A 14,718-nucleotide genomic window follows, 5' to 3' on the forward strand; every position below is an offset into this window, starting at 1 on the left:
CAGCAAAGATGTAAAATAGGTGAATATAAAAAAAAAAAAAAAAAGAAAATGAAAAAGTCACGCTGATATACTTGCGAAATCTATTGACATAGAGGACAAAGACAGGAGAGATGAAGGTACTGGAGGTTAAGTCAAGAAAGCACAGCCAACAGGGGATGGCAGAGAATTTACCTTTGCAAGTTTATCTAAGAAAGTCACTAGACAATGGATTAGGACCTCAAAATAAATCAGAGCCCATCAAAGAGATTAATTTTTCACATCTATATTCTCCATCTAATGACACATGTAACTTAAGAACATTTCTATGTTTTCTATTCTGGTCACTGAAACTTCTATTCAAGAAATTCCAATTGAGTATCAGATACAGATATTGATTCAGCTTATGTTAGACTTCAGGCCATCAGATCCATCTGTAAAGGACAGAATCATGGACAACAGCCCTAAAAAAAAACCACCTTCCCATAATCTTGGTAGATTTCTTGACTTTTTATATCCTGCTATATTTCCCTATTAAATATTGTCATAAGTTGTGACAAAAGTAAAACTCAGTAAATGATACTTAAAATAATGAATATGCTGAGTGGCTGAAAAATTTATAAAATACTTATGCCTTCTCTAGAGTACCAGTGAATTGTACGCATCTGCACCACAGCTGAGACTGGTTGGCAGATGGCAGACCTGTCACTGGTTGGCCACATCTTCACTGTGTTGCTTTCATATTCCTAGCAATATAACTTCTGCAACTGAAGACAAACTTAAAAAGAAATAGAAAACATGTCACTGAGAACTAAATGTTTCTTTTCAAGTAACCCCAATTTTTCTTTTCTTTGTTCTTTTTTAATTAAGTCAGAGGGCTTAGGTAGATCAGCACTAAGTAAAGCCTGAAAAGGCAGCTATCAGTGAAACCTGGGCATTGCCCAGGTTGGAAAGAAGCCATGAGAAGGAAAATGTTTAATTGCTGACAATTCAATTTAAGTAACTTGAAAACATAACATCCCAACAAACATGAAAGGAACCTGAATGAATACACTGCAAACTACTGTCTCAGCAGACTGGCTTTTCTTTGCTTATGTGGGTGTATGATTAAGTAACTCCTATACCTGGTTTCTTCAGCAGCAAACAGGTTCACAATGCTCAAGCTAAATAAAAAGGTTATAATTTCCGTACTTCTAGAAGAATGGTTATAAATAATGCAAATAGCAGGCCACAGTTTCTTTCTTAAATGGCACTAACAATGCCATAGCAACTATTACCTTTTTAATTAAAAATACACTCCCTCTGGTGAGGACATTCCATGGCTGGCATGCATGCATACATGCATGCATGCAAACATACATACATGGAAGTCAGAGGGCTACCTGTGGGAGTTGGTTCTCTCTTCAACCATGTGGAATCTGGGATTGAACTCAAGCAAAAAAAAATTGTGAGGAAAAAAAATTAGTCATTTCACTTTATCATAAGTTTACTTTGCCAGAAGAAAAAAAAAATGGAGTTTAATGTCTGACAACCCAAGAAAGAGAACTCCAAAGTACCAAGTGAGTATATACATACATCCACACACAGACTTGCACACAGATGCAACACCCCACACACAATGCATAAAGGCCATAATAAATCTCAACATTTGAATATGTCCTCTATAGCTTATCTTAATGTGAGACATGAGTGGACACTTGAGAAGGGAATGATTTCTTCCTTCTACAAGAGGGGCTTGGAGGAACTTAACTAAATCACAACTGGTAAATAGAAGAAATTCACACCACTTGATTTTTGATCCAATACACTTTACACTAACCTCTGATGAGTTTTTAACAGTTTATTAGAGAGAAAGAAATAATTACCAAACTATAATTTAGGATTTAACACATATAAGAACTACCTACTGGGTAGGACAAATTATAATGTGCGCATTTCTCTCAGAAAATGCCATCCAATGAAAACATTCAGTAGGATTAAGTAAAGAAACATCAACTACATACAGAAACTACTGAGAAGCTGCCTGCTTCTCAGGACCTAGCTATCACTGTGTCTTAGATAATTACACCCATTATCTGTAAAACTGGGTTTATTAAACTTCTCTGTAAGAGGTGAGAGTGAAGTCCAAAACTCTCAAGCACTCATTATAAACAGAGCATATGTCCAATGCTGGAGGTGCCCCAAATGTTCTCTAGTATAGTAGATCTCACACAGCATAGGCAAAAGTATAGCCCATCGACCATGAGGAACAACAGGTTCTGGGACTCATCTCTAAGGAACAAATCTAGGATATGCCAATCTTTTACTTGAGGCCTAATACAAGTTAATTTTTTCATTTGATTACAACTTTAGAAAATATCAATGAAAAATTAAAACTCAAGCCTAAATTTAGAGGTGTAAATAATTCCTGACTGTCAAGAACTGTATAAGCTATTATTTTTAAAAACACTTTTAAAAGAAAGTATGATAACAAGAAACCATTCTAAATTCACACTTAAAAAAATCACGATTAGGTAACAGTCAGATTTTTCTTGGAGCTTTAGAACTGCTATAGTAGCTATCTACTGACCCCAACTGGCAAAGCTACAGAGGGAGTTATGATGACTAAAACTTGACTGATCTAAGTTTTATTATTTTATTTGAAAAGAAACTTTAAGAACAGTCAGAAACAGAAGACCACATGCAGGAATCTAACAATTCACAGACTTATCCTCCTGTAATATGTGAGTAAAGTCTACCACACTAAAAGATTATGCCATTGGCTTAAAGCTATTTGAATTCTACATAATCCCACTCTTACCGCCTAACACATATCCAGTTTCTGTACTTTTCATAACACTTTGTTTTTATTTGACAATTTCCTCAATATTTCTACCAGGAAGTTAAATCTTTTAGCACTACTAATACTGTAATGTTTTAAAAATCATGCTGCTGCCCTTTACTTGTTAGACCTTTAGATGATTGGTAGTAGTTTACTTTTTATTAATAACTTTATTGAAATTCTGAGATTTTTTTGTTGGTTAATAGAAAGATGGCAATAATTACTTCAAAAATGTTTACAACATAACTTTATAAATATGATTTTAAACAAAATGCAAGTTAGTTTCAAATGAGTCATTTTACCTTATCAGATGTTGCTCAATGAAAAATAAATAAATAAATAAATATAACGGAAGTTGATATCTTACAATGAAGAAAAGAGTATGTACATGTATACACACAGGCTTGCATGCAGATCTCCCCCCTCAAGACACACATATACAGAGGCAATAGTAAGACAACATTTGAAGAGCTTTTGTTTAAAATGAAACGACTCCTTCCTTTTCCCACAGGGACAGTTATTAAATGTAGAGAAATAGCAGTTTAAATTATTCTTGAGATAGAATTTACATTGTCTGACATGTTTACTGTAAGCATGTAGGATCCCATACATTAGTACATAAAAAGGGGGAACAGAGCAGGTGATGAAGTGATTGCCTAGCAAGCAAGAAGAACTCTTCCTAGAACCCATAGAAAGACAGCTGGGCACTGTGACACACTCTTCCAATCTTGGGGCTAGGGAGGCAGATACAGATGTTAGCTGGGACTCACTAGCCAACCAGCCTAGCCTAGTTAAACAGGTCAATGATAGACCTAGTCTCCAATGCAGCTAGAAGTACAGTTCAGTCATTATTGAGAACCTGAGTTTCATCTGCAGCACCTGTAATGTCTGTAATGCCCATGCTGGGGCAGAAGGGTTCCTGGGGCTTGCTGGCCAGACAGTCTAACTAAATGGGTGAGTTTCAGGCAAGAGACTTGGCCTCAAACATGTGAAATGGAATGCCTAGCCTGGAGAGAGGGCTCAGAAGTTAAAGCGTTCTTGTTGCTCTTTCAGAGGACTGGGTTTAGTTCCCAGCACCCACACAGCAACTCACAACCATCTGCAAGGTCTGTACCAACATTCTTCTGGCCTCTGCTGGTACATGGGACACAGACACACATACACCTAGGCCAAACACCCACATACATAAATATAAATATATTTTTTAAATGAGGTAAAGAGTAACTGAAGAGGTTTGAGGTAAAGAGTAACTGAAGAGGTTGCCTAATGTTAATCTCTGGTCTCAACAAATATGCAAAAATACACAAAAACACAAAAGTGAAAACTACCTGAGGAAGCATACGTGAGGTGCTCTTCTGACCTTCATATACATGTGTGTGAATACATGTGCATGAACACACACACATGCACGCAAACATGCACACCTACACATACATACCCAAAAGACAATGTTTCAATTCATCCACCGATTTACTTATTTTGTATTTTTGAAAGTCTACAATAATATAAATGATTCAAATTCTTCTGACATCTGATCTCTAAGTATCTGAGTTTATATATTATTAATTGAAAATATTTTAGAAATTTCCACTAATAAATGCATTGGAATGCAGGCTATTTGGTTGTCATTATTACAAAAAAAAATTATCACTTTTCAAGCTTAATGTCCATTTCCTACAATCTTCCTCAGATCAAAAAGAGAGGTCTAAACATAAAGATTTCTGCTGTGGAAAGAGAGGAATGATGGGCAAAGGGATCAAGACGATGCTGGAGAAACTCACAGAAATGGTTGACCTGAGCAAGGGGGAGCTCCTGGACTCCAGTCTGACAGCCGAGAAACCAGCACAGGACTGACCCAGACCCCCTGAACACGACTGTCAGTTAGGAGGCCTGAGCAATCTATGGGGGCTCTGGTAATGTATTTATTTTATTTTATTTATCCCTAGTCTAGGAATGGACTTAGGAAGCACTTTCCACAGAGAAGGATACTTAGACCTAGGCCCTCCCCCAAATGATATGACAGACTTTGAAGACACCCCCATGGAAGGCTACACCCTCCCTGGGGAGCAGAAAGGGATGGGAGGGGCCAGAAGAGGATGGGAGGAAGAAGAACTGGGATTGACATGTAAAACAAGTTTGTTTCTAACTTAAATTGGAAAAAAAAAAAAAGATTTCTGCTATGGTAGTGCAGACCTAGTTAACAACTACTTCCAATAGGCCAGAGTCTGCATAATTTTCTTTGAAATAGCAACCCTGTAGGCCTCCGAAGTCCCTTGTCAAGTGAAGAATGGCTCTTGTGGTATTTGTTTTGAGGCCAGCATTAAAAGGCTAGCATTTGAGGCATTAAAAGAGATTATGATACATTTCCATCAGACTCATTTCAGGGTCTAATACGTACCAGATCTTTCTAACCAGTCATCAAAACAACTAGATTTTACTATAAGATAGAATGATCCACATAGTTCCAGAAAACATGGTTGTTTTTGTGATGCTTTTAGACCACTCAGTTATTCAGTTCAATAATCCGTCACTAGAGACATGAAACTCAGTTTAAGACTCTGAAGGGTAAGGGAAGAGGTTGAAATATAAATATCTATAAATAATTGAATAGAGCTGGTGGGATAGTTTAGATAGTAAAAATACCTGCTGCCAAGTATGATGACCTGAATTGAAATACCAACGCCCACATGGTGGAGGGATGAAACTAACATCCACAAGTTGCCCTATGACTGTCACATGTACACTACCATAATGCTCCTACACATACACAAATAAATAAATGTAAAGAATTTCTTAAAACTTAAATGTTGCCTATTATGTGCAATACAAAAAACTCATTTTTACAAATATTATAAACCTATTTCTAAGTCAGGAAAAGATAAATATTGAAAACCCTAATGTCAACGTGGCCAACAAAGGACAGCAGCACAATCCAAAAGGAAATAAAATCAAATTAGGAAAGATTCTCACATTAATGATATTAATGACACACTATATTGGATGACATTATAATGCTCTGAATATTTCTGAATTTATGCATTTTTATATTTGTACAAACCACTTACTTTTTCAGTTGAGGATCAGGTGTTACCTGAAATGTTCATGCTAGCTTCCATTAGCTAAAATAGCAAGTAACAGGTGGCTAGAATTTTGTACATTCATCTCCTAAGACATGTATTTCCCCATCCTTAAAGGCAAGGTAAAAATAATAAGGATTTCTATTTGTGCTTTACAGCTATAATCTTTTAAAACCAAGAACTAAAAAAAATAAACATTACTTGAAAATAGCTATTCTAAGTATTTAAACATTTAATTGGAATTACTTTTTAATCTGTTTTGATGACAAAGTTTTTAGTAAATGCATCAGAAAACCAGCTAAAACAAAGAATAAAATATTTTAAAACACTACTTTGATAATTATTGCAAAAGAAATCATTAAATTACTGCCAACCTCCCAGGATCCCCAGTTTGTAGAGGACTACATTCCTTGAGTGTGCAGGCACAGAGGTAGGAATAAAATTCCATTTGTTCACTCACTAATTAAACAGAATTAAGTCCTTAGATGTAGGTTGTAACTGTCAAAGCCACAATAGTACACAGACACACCTCCAGCACCCAGGGAGCTCATATTCTTCTAAAGAAACTAGTGGATGCATTTTCAAGTAATATACCTATTACATATTATAGAAATAGTTAATAGTAACAGGTTATAAAACAGATAAATGAAGGGAACTTTTCAAAATCCTACAAAGATACAGAAGTCAGATCTGAAAGATCACAGACATCCTACAGAAGTAGGACTAATGGTAAAAACAGGAACACTGCTTCAAGCAGAAAGATCTCAAACTCTAAGAAATGGAACCATTCTGTGAGAGGACCAGTGAGCACAGAAGCTCATTTTCCACCCAGATGTGTTGTTTAGGTGATTAAACAGCCGTATGAACAAAGCACTTATCTCAGGAACTGGCAGATAACAAGCAATAAATGTATCATGCTTGAAAAGTAAGCCGTACATTTTTAAACCACATTTCAAGTAATGGGTCACATATTCATGGAGTAGATAAAGTTTTAGTCCATGGAGGTGGAATATGTCCTTAGTTATGTGCATTTCAAGTTAGTTGGAAAGAAGTTGTGGGTGGAAGGTACTAAAGTCAGAGAGAGGAGGGCAGGGGCTGGAAGGAATGCTCAGCCAGTTAAGTGCTGCAATGTGAGCAAGAGGATCTGCTCTCTACCCCAAGACCCCAGGCTAAAAACAAAGCTGGGAGAAGTGGGCAGCACATGCTTGTAACCCTGGCTAGGGAGTCAGATAGTTTGACTGCTGAAGCTCACTAGACAGTCACCCTAATGTAGCAGGTGCTCCTAAGAAGGGATGCCATCAAGTCATCTCTTTAATCATTTAGTCATTAATAAAGAGATAAAGGATGTCATTATTTATATATAAAGTGGTCAATCAGGAAGACAGAAGAATTATAAACATAAATGCTCCAAATGCTTATATTGCCAATCTCATAAACACTGTTAGACATCCAGGAACACTAAAGTACTAAAGAGTATTACTGAAGCTACTACAGCTACAAAGGGACTTTATAAGGTACTTACTACAGTATATCTGCCTTGACGTGGTTATTTGTTTACCATCTGATCTTCTTAATTCCCAGTAACAGCAGCTTCTCAGTGGAGGGGGTAGGTTAACCCATCAGATTCCTACTACTATGTCATTGAATCTGTTTACCTGATGTCCTGGCTAATTTTATGTCAACAGCCAGGAGCTGGAGTCATTTGAGAAGTGGGACCCTCAGTAGAACAATACCTGATTTGCTTGTAGGCAAGCCTCTAGTGCATTTTTTAAATTACTGATTGATGTGGAACAGCCCAGCCTACTAGTTGGTACCACCCCTAAGCAGGTGGTCCCAGGGTTCTATAAGAAAGCAGGCTGAACAAGCCAGGGGGAAGCAAGCCAGTAAGCAGCACCCTCCATAAACTGCATCAGGTCCTGCCCCCAGGTCCTTTTGCCGTTTGGGTTCCTGGCCTGACTTCCCTCATTGGTAGACTGTTTCTTACCCAAGTTGCCATTGATTATGGAGTTTTATCACAGTAATAGAAACCCAACTAAGGTACCTAGATAATATTTGTTATTCTCACATACACAAGGGGCTGGGTGCTACAAAAATTAAATGTTATGGTATCTGTGCTAGGTAGATATAAAATCTAAAGCCACATTTTCAAAATGGGAACCAAGATTACAGTATTTATATACTAAAGCTGCTCCTCCATTCACAGCTCCCATATTTACTTATTCTTTCTAATGAGTCAACAGCAAGCATACAGAGACCTAACAGAGAGGCAGATGCATATAAAACAAATGCCATGAAGAGCCTTTCAAGTTACCACAGGCTGAGACAGGGCAATCTGGCAGAGGAGTGCTGCTATATCTTTGTAACCTTAAATAGAAAACTATTTTCTTACTGAGACATATTTGTGTTTTCTCACTCACCTCACCTCCAAAGCTGGGCTTTTTCACAGTCATGTAGCAAACAGACATGTTGCATGCTATGTCAGTCACATGTTTTATTATCTTTTGCTGCATAAATGTCTATGAATCATTCCTAAGTTATTACTTTAGAGATCTCAACATTAACATGAGCCACCCCCTGCAGTTATATTTTAGTCACTTCATAAGGCTAAGAACTAGTACTGATGGAGTAGTTTTGAAAGCCCCTGTAGAGTCAGCATGTTCAGCTCACCTTAAACTACACTGGTTTTACCTGTGTTTACCCAGCAGCATTGCTAGTAGCTACATGAAATCGCAGACCTGTTTCTCAGCACTGGTCCTGGCTGACTCCTCTTGTGCCAGCACCATTTCACGCTCTGCAGTTATCTGTACACTCTCTCTCAGTGCTTCTTCCAGCTCTTCAATCCTGTCATCCTTCTTACGGAGACTGTCCTGGAAAACGATGGAGACTCGGTGAAGGAGGGCCATCAGAACTCAGAACGTGCCTACTCGTCAAGGAGCATCCTTCTCTTCAGAAGCAAATTCAGGGCAGAAAGATACCTCCATAGAGTAAAGAACTGAACAAGGGAAGAAGGAAGCTGAAGTCTATTGTTAAGAGCACAGAATCAAGTTAGTGAAGCAAGATAGACATGATAGATTTGCTCTCCACAACAAAGAGAAGGAAACCACTGGTGTTAGAAGCCATAAGCAGTAAGAGGTTAACTATTCAAAACTATAAGGCTGTTTTTTAATAACTACTGCTTAAACTGAGCTGAAAGGTGACTCTAATGGAGTGTCTACTTAGAGTCAGTTCCACAGCGCTAAGGAAGTCACACCTGCAAGACAGATTCAATTATACAGAGAATTTCTGAAAAACTTCTTAAAAATGAAGACTTTTAACATTCAAGAAAGTGAAACTCTCTCTTCTTAAAACAAGTGTGTGTGTGTGAGAGACTGGTTTGAATATGAACAGTTTAGTTAAGTAATATGCTCTAGGGTTTTAAAATGTAAATTCCCATCCATATAATCAGTCTTTAGGATCCAAAAGGTAGTACAGGAATAGAAAAGATAAAAGTAAGAGCCAAGAAGAATGAAACCATGGATTCCTTAGGACCATTCTCAATCTCTTAAAAAAAAAAAAAGCCAGTGGATTCAGAACACAGTATTGCCTTGTATTAAAATATAAAAATGAGTATCAAGATTTGCCCAGATGTTGATATGAAGAAGAATAAAAGCAAACTCTTAATCTCTTAGAATATGTCAACTCAAAATGAACTAAAGAACTAACGCTAAACCAGATGTGGTAACTCCTACCTAAACAGTACTCACAAAGCTGAGGCAGGTGGATCTCCATGAATTCAAGGCCATCTTAAACTACACTATAAGATGTTGTCACAAAAAAAGATGAGGGAAGAGGAAAAAAAGAACAAAACAAATCTAAGAAACTACTTGGCGGGGGGAGGGGGTGGCTAAGAAACTACTGAAGGCGACTTTGTAATATTAGGTTGGAGAAAGGGTTTTTTTTTTTTTTTTTTTTCTTTTTAATAAAACTGCAAAAACTGGCAACAGAAGCAAAATCAGACAGACAGGATTACCTCAGACAATAACAATCTCTGCATTATAGCAAATAATCAAACTATAATCTGACAATGGCTAAAATCCAAAAATATATAAGAACTGAACAGTTACCTAGTTCATTAAAAGGGCAAAAGAGATGCATAGATAAAAGAAAACATAAAAATGATACACAATTTTGAAAACAAAATCCTCAACATCATTAATCATTGGGGAAATATAATTAAAAACCACAAAGAGGTATCTCACTCCTTTTAGATTACTATAGAAAAGACAAGAAGTGAACACTCATGAGGATGAAGACAGGGACACTGTCTCATACATATGGCTAACAGATGGAGGGTCTGCATAATATTAAATACTGAACTACTATATGACTCAGCAGTTCTACTCTCGTGTATTTAAATGAAATGAAATTGGCAGATTGAAGAAACATCTATTTGCCCAGCTTTACTATGGTATCACATAATGACACATGGCTAAACAACAGTCAAGACAAAGAATCAACCTAAATATCCATCACTAGAGGAATGGATAAAGGAAATATGCTATCTTCATGCCGGGGAAATGACTCAACCAGTAAAGCTAAGATGACTTGAATTCACTTCCTTATAATTCACATAAGGTAGAAAGAAAGAACTGAATCCACAAAGTTGTCCTCTGACTTCCATACAGGCATATGGTATGTCACAAATAACTCTCCTCATCATACAGACATGTACAACAATAATGACAATTTAAAAAATGTTTAAAGTTCTTCATGCCAGCCTAACTCAAATGCATGGCTTTCTATATTCCTCTTCTCTGTCTCCTTAGTCCAGGCAACAGTCAATAGCTTTTAAAACTCCAATAAAATTGTCTTTAAGCTCAAATTTTTTTTTCTTATACCAAAAAAGGGCTGTATATACACAGTGGTAATACTACCAAACCATAAAGAGAAAGAGAGAACATCCTTTATTTTTTATAATGAAAATGAACTCAGAGGACATCGGGTTAACTGAAGTGTGCTAAGCACATAAAGGTTAACTGAATATATGTATCTAAAAAGCTGACTTCATAGAAGTAGATCTATGATGGCAATTACATGACAGCTATAGTTTGCCTTGTTTTGTTTTAATCTAAAGTAGTTAACTCAGCAAGGATTCTTATTTCTTGAACCTTGTCATTTGTCTTTGGGAGATGAAATAATTGTGTCAGATTGTAAAGTCAATCACCCACCAATGGGAGGAGATACAGTCGCCACCTACATCAGGGATAAAAGACACAAGGCAGTCTGTGTTGCTAGCCCAGTTTGAGTTCCTGGGTAACCCTTTTTTTTTTTTAATAAAAAAAATTATTTTTGGTAGAATACATTTTCTTTTTATGTTCCTTTGGGGGACACAAAAATTATTTGTTGATTACGGCTAAGAATTCAGGGGCTTGTCTGGGGTTTCAAACCCAACTAGAAAATGTTCAGATCCCCTCCCTTAGGAGAGCCATGTCTCTCCCTCCATTGCACTGGCTCTCAGGGTTCCTGATGAAATACTTTTTTGGATCAGTGATGATCTCAGATGGAAAGATTCTCCACATTGCAGCAAAGGGCCCAAAAAAGTAAGGGAACTGTGACCAAGCAAGTGTGTGCACAGATCAAGGGTAAGAAATGCTATGGAGGACAACAGAGTATTCCTTTAGTGGTCAGGCAGGTCATTCTGGAAGTTGAAACTTGGAATGCAAGAAATCTTCATAAAATCAGATTTTGCGATGAGGAGGCCAAGATGTGAAATCACCAAGAAAGAGGAAGAGAAAGGGTAGGAGGAAGAGGAAGCAAGGGAGCTTGTAGCAATAGGGAGAGATACTGAGACCATGACCCACCAGAAAAAGTAAACAAATTCTCCCAGAGAGAAGCAAATCAAATACTCTGGCTAGCAAGCAGCTCTCTAATCCTGTTCAATATACTCCCCACTGCTCTGATAAAGAAAGGTTGAACAATGCAAGAAACCTTCAAACATAGTTTTAACTCCCCATCTTCTCTCTCCCAGAAAGCTACTATTCTAACCAGGTCAAAATGCCATTCCATAAAAGACCACTAAAAAGTGTTTTGGTTTTTTTTTTTCTTTGTTTTTTTGGTTTTGTTGTTGTTGTTATTGTTGTTTATTTGTTTTTGTTTTTCCAGACAGGGATACTCTGTACTGCATTGGAGGCTGCCCTGGAATTAGCTCTGTAGACCAGGCTGGTCTTGAACTCACAGAGATTCACCTACCTCTGCCTCCCAAGTGCTGGTATTAAAGGTAAAATTAGGAACAAGTTTGCTTTTTAGAGTCCTAAATACTAGCAACAGAAAGCCACAGACCCCTCTGATCTCAACACATGCCATGCTCCAATGGGAAAAAATGGCCCATGATATCTTTTCATGGCACAATTTGGGCATCAGAACTGAGCAGAAGTCAAAACAAGATCCAGATGACATTGCTTGACATTCATAGTTATGAGTGTGAAAGGGTACAAGGACTCATCTTTCTTATTCTAAAACCAAGGTATACCTTTCTTTTTTGTTACTATGATATTTTAGGCTTACATACTAACCTAAGTCAGGTGACTTTTTAAGGGAAAAGGGTTGGATACAACATATTTAACCTGTGAGAAGAATGAATCTCACAGGGACTTGTTCCCTGAAGAGGGATGGGCTAATCTTATTATGGAATAGAATTCACATAAGCAAAAAGCAACCAGGAGGTTGGATGATGAACTCATAAGATGAATGTAACCATATGATGTAGCCACCATCTTGGTTAATAATGTTATCAAGATGTAAACAGTCACATGATATGGCACCATCTTGGTATGTGGCATCATGAACATGGCAAAGCCTACATGAATTCACTGGCATGTTGGTTAGCGTGCCATAAACATGCCATAATTAAAATGATGGCAGCTATAAAATTTCCCAGTGCCAATGAGTCCTTCTTTTTGAGAACACCAGGCCTCCATGGTGGGTTTTTTGCTGTTGTTGTTGTTCTTTTAATTTTGACACAATGTCTTATATGGGAACTTCAGGGTTTTCCCAGTCATGTGCTCCCAACACTGCCAGGCATTCAGGTATCAATGGGAGCAGCTACTTTTAAATGGTTAGACTCACTGAGCCTAGAGCTGAGTCTTTGGAAAGGACAGATCCAAGGGAACCAAAAGAATAAACTGCCATGTACTAGGCAAGCTGCTGCCAACTGGCAGCTACAACAGCTGGAGACAAAAAGGAGTCACCCTGCTTGGGCAGGAGGTTTGAGGTACAAGACAGGCTTGGTCTTAATGTCTGGTGTTTCTGCATGATATCTACAGGTCTGTTTTTCTCTAATAGAAACACTGTCTTTTCCTTCTCAAGACTCCTTTCCTCTGGGCTTGTCTACTTTTATTTCTGCTCTACTAAGCCCTGGGTACCCTTGCTTTTGTTTCTACTTTTTCCTTGCAATGACATAGATAGATGAAGGAAAACAACAGGCTGTAAGCAGTAAAAGATGTATTAAAGAGGAAAGAAAAAAAAGATACTCACCAGAAAAGTTCTTACGTCTACATTGAAGCTACTATAAATCCTAAAACAGCTTCAGACAGTGACTCCCCACATCTCTACAGTCACTACTCTGTGGTTCTGAACTGTGAAATGAGCACTGCGCCACACCGCAGGACAGCTGACAGCACAGAAAAGCAAGGTGACAGCAGTGTCGCTGCCTTCAAGGGGTTGTGATGGTTCCGTAAACGCTTGGCATACTCTAATACCTAACCTTCTTTCTAAAGTAGTATGGCCATGAGAAACGGGGCCAGCATACAGACATAGGAGACACAGCATTAAACCACTGCCGAGCCAGTTAGGAAGCTGGGCACCACAGTACTTTAGCACTTCTGCAACGAATTCCCCAACTGTTTTGGGCCCAACATAAATACTAAGAAGCTAACTGCACTTATAACACTAGAGCTGCTACTATTGTGATGGGGCCTGGTTTAATTAATGTAAATAACTGGGCTCTTGTTGTTCTTCCAGAGGAGCCGAATTTGGTTCTCAGCAACCCCATGGTGTCTCACAACCATCTGTAATTCCAGTTGCATAGACTCTGGTGCCCTCTTCTGATCTCCATAGGAACCAGGTGCAAATGTTGTGCACAGATAGCCGTGCATGAAAAATACCCACACATTAAAAAAAAAATAAAATAAACCATAAAAATAAATAAATAAATAGTTCATGTATGCCTTTAAAAATATAAAAAGAAGGGACTGGAGAGACAGCTCAGTGATTAAGAAATCTGGCAACATCTGGCAGTGGTGGCACACACCTTTAATCCCAGCACTCAGGGAGAAAGAGGCAGGCAGATCTCAGTGAATTCAAGGCCAGTCTGGTCGACAAAGTGAGTTCCAGGACAGCCAGGGATGTTAGACCCTATCTTGGAAAAAGAGAGAGAGAGAGAGAGAGAGAGAGAGAGAGAGAGAGAGAGAGAGAGAGAGAGAGAGAGAGAGAGAAGAAAAGAAATTAAGGAAACTGGCAGCTCTTCCAAATTGCGCTTTTCAATTACCAGCATACCTGTGGTGGCTCACAGCTATATGTAACCCCAGTATCAGGAGATTTGACACCCTCTGAAGGCTCCACACCAGACACACAAAAGTAGTGCACATACATTCAGGCAAAAGACCTATACACATAAAATGATAACTATTACTATTATCATCATCACCATCTTGTTATATAATAATAATATTAAAAGTTCAAAAGAAAAATTGGAGGAAAATACAGAGGGAGAAAAAAGAAGATGGATCCACACACACACACACACACACACACACACACACACAAATTACCAACACCCTTTACTGAATGGGACTGGCAAACAGCTGT

At 38.0% G+C, this 14,718-nt stretch overlaps 1 protein-coding gene across 8 annotated transcripts in view; it reads right to left on the minus strand.

Annotated features, from left to right (window-relative positions):
• The window catches only part of Erc1 (ELKS/RAB6-interacting/CAST family member 1), a 273,287-nt gene that overhangs the window by 132,084 nt on the left and 126,485 nt on the right, over nt 1–14,718 (minus strand). For 4 of the 8 annotated variants that reach the window (XM_051203828.1, XM_051203829.1, XM_051203832.1 and 1 more), the window contains one exon: nt 8,610–8,741. The exons of the other annotated variants lie outside the window; for them this stretch is intronic. In XM_051203828.1, coding sequence (XP_051059785.1) covers nt 8,610–8,741 — 132 coding nt within the window. The remainder of the gene's footprint in view (nt 1–8,609; nt 8,742–14,718) is intronic. 8 annotated transcript variants of the gene reach the window in all.

Source organism: Phodopus roborovskii, unplaced genomic scaffold, assembly GCF_943737965.1.
Source record: "Phodopus roborovskii unplaced genomic scaffold, PHOROB, whole genome shotgun sequence".
Lineage (NCBI taxonomy): Eukaryota > Metazoa > Chordata > Mammalia > Rodentia > Cricetidae > Phodopus > Phodopus roborovskii.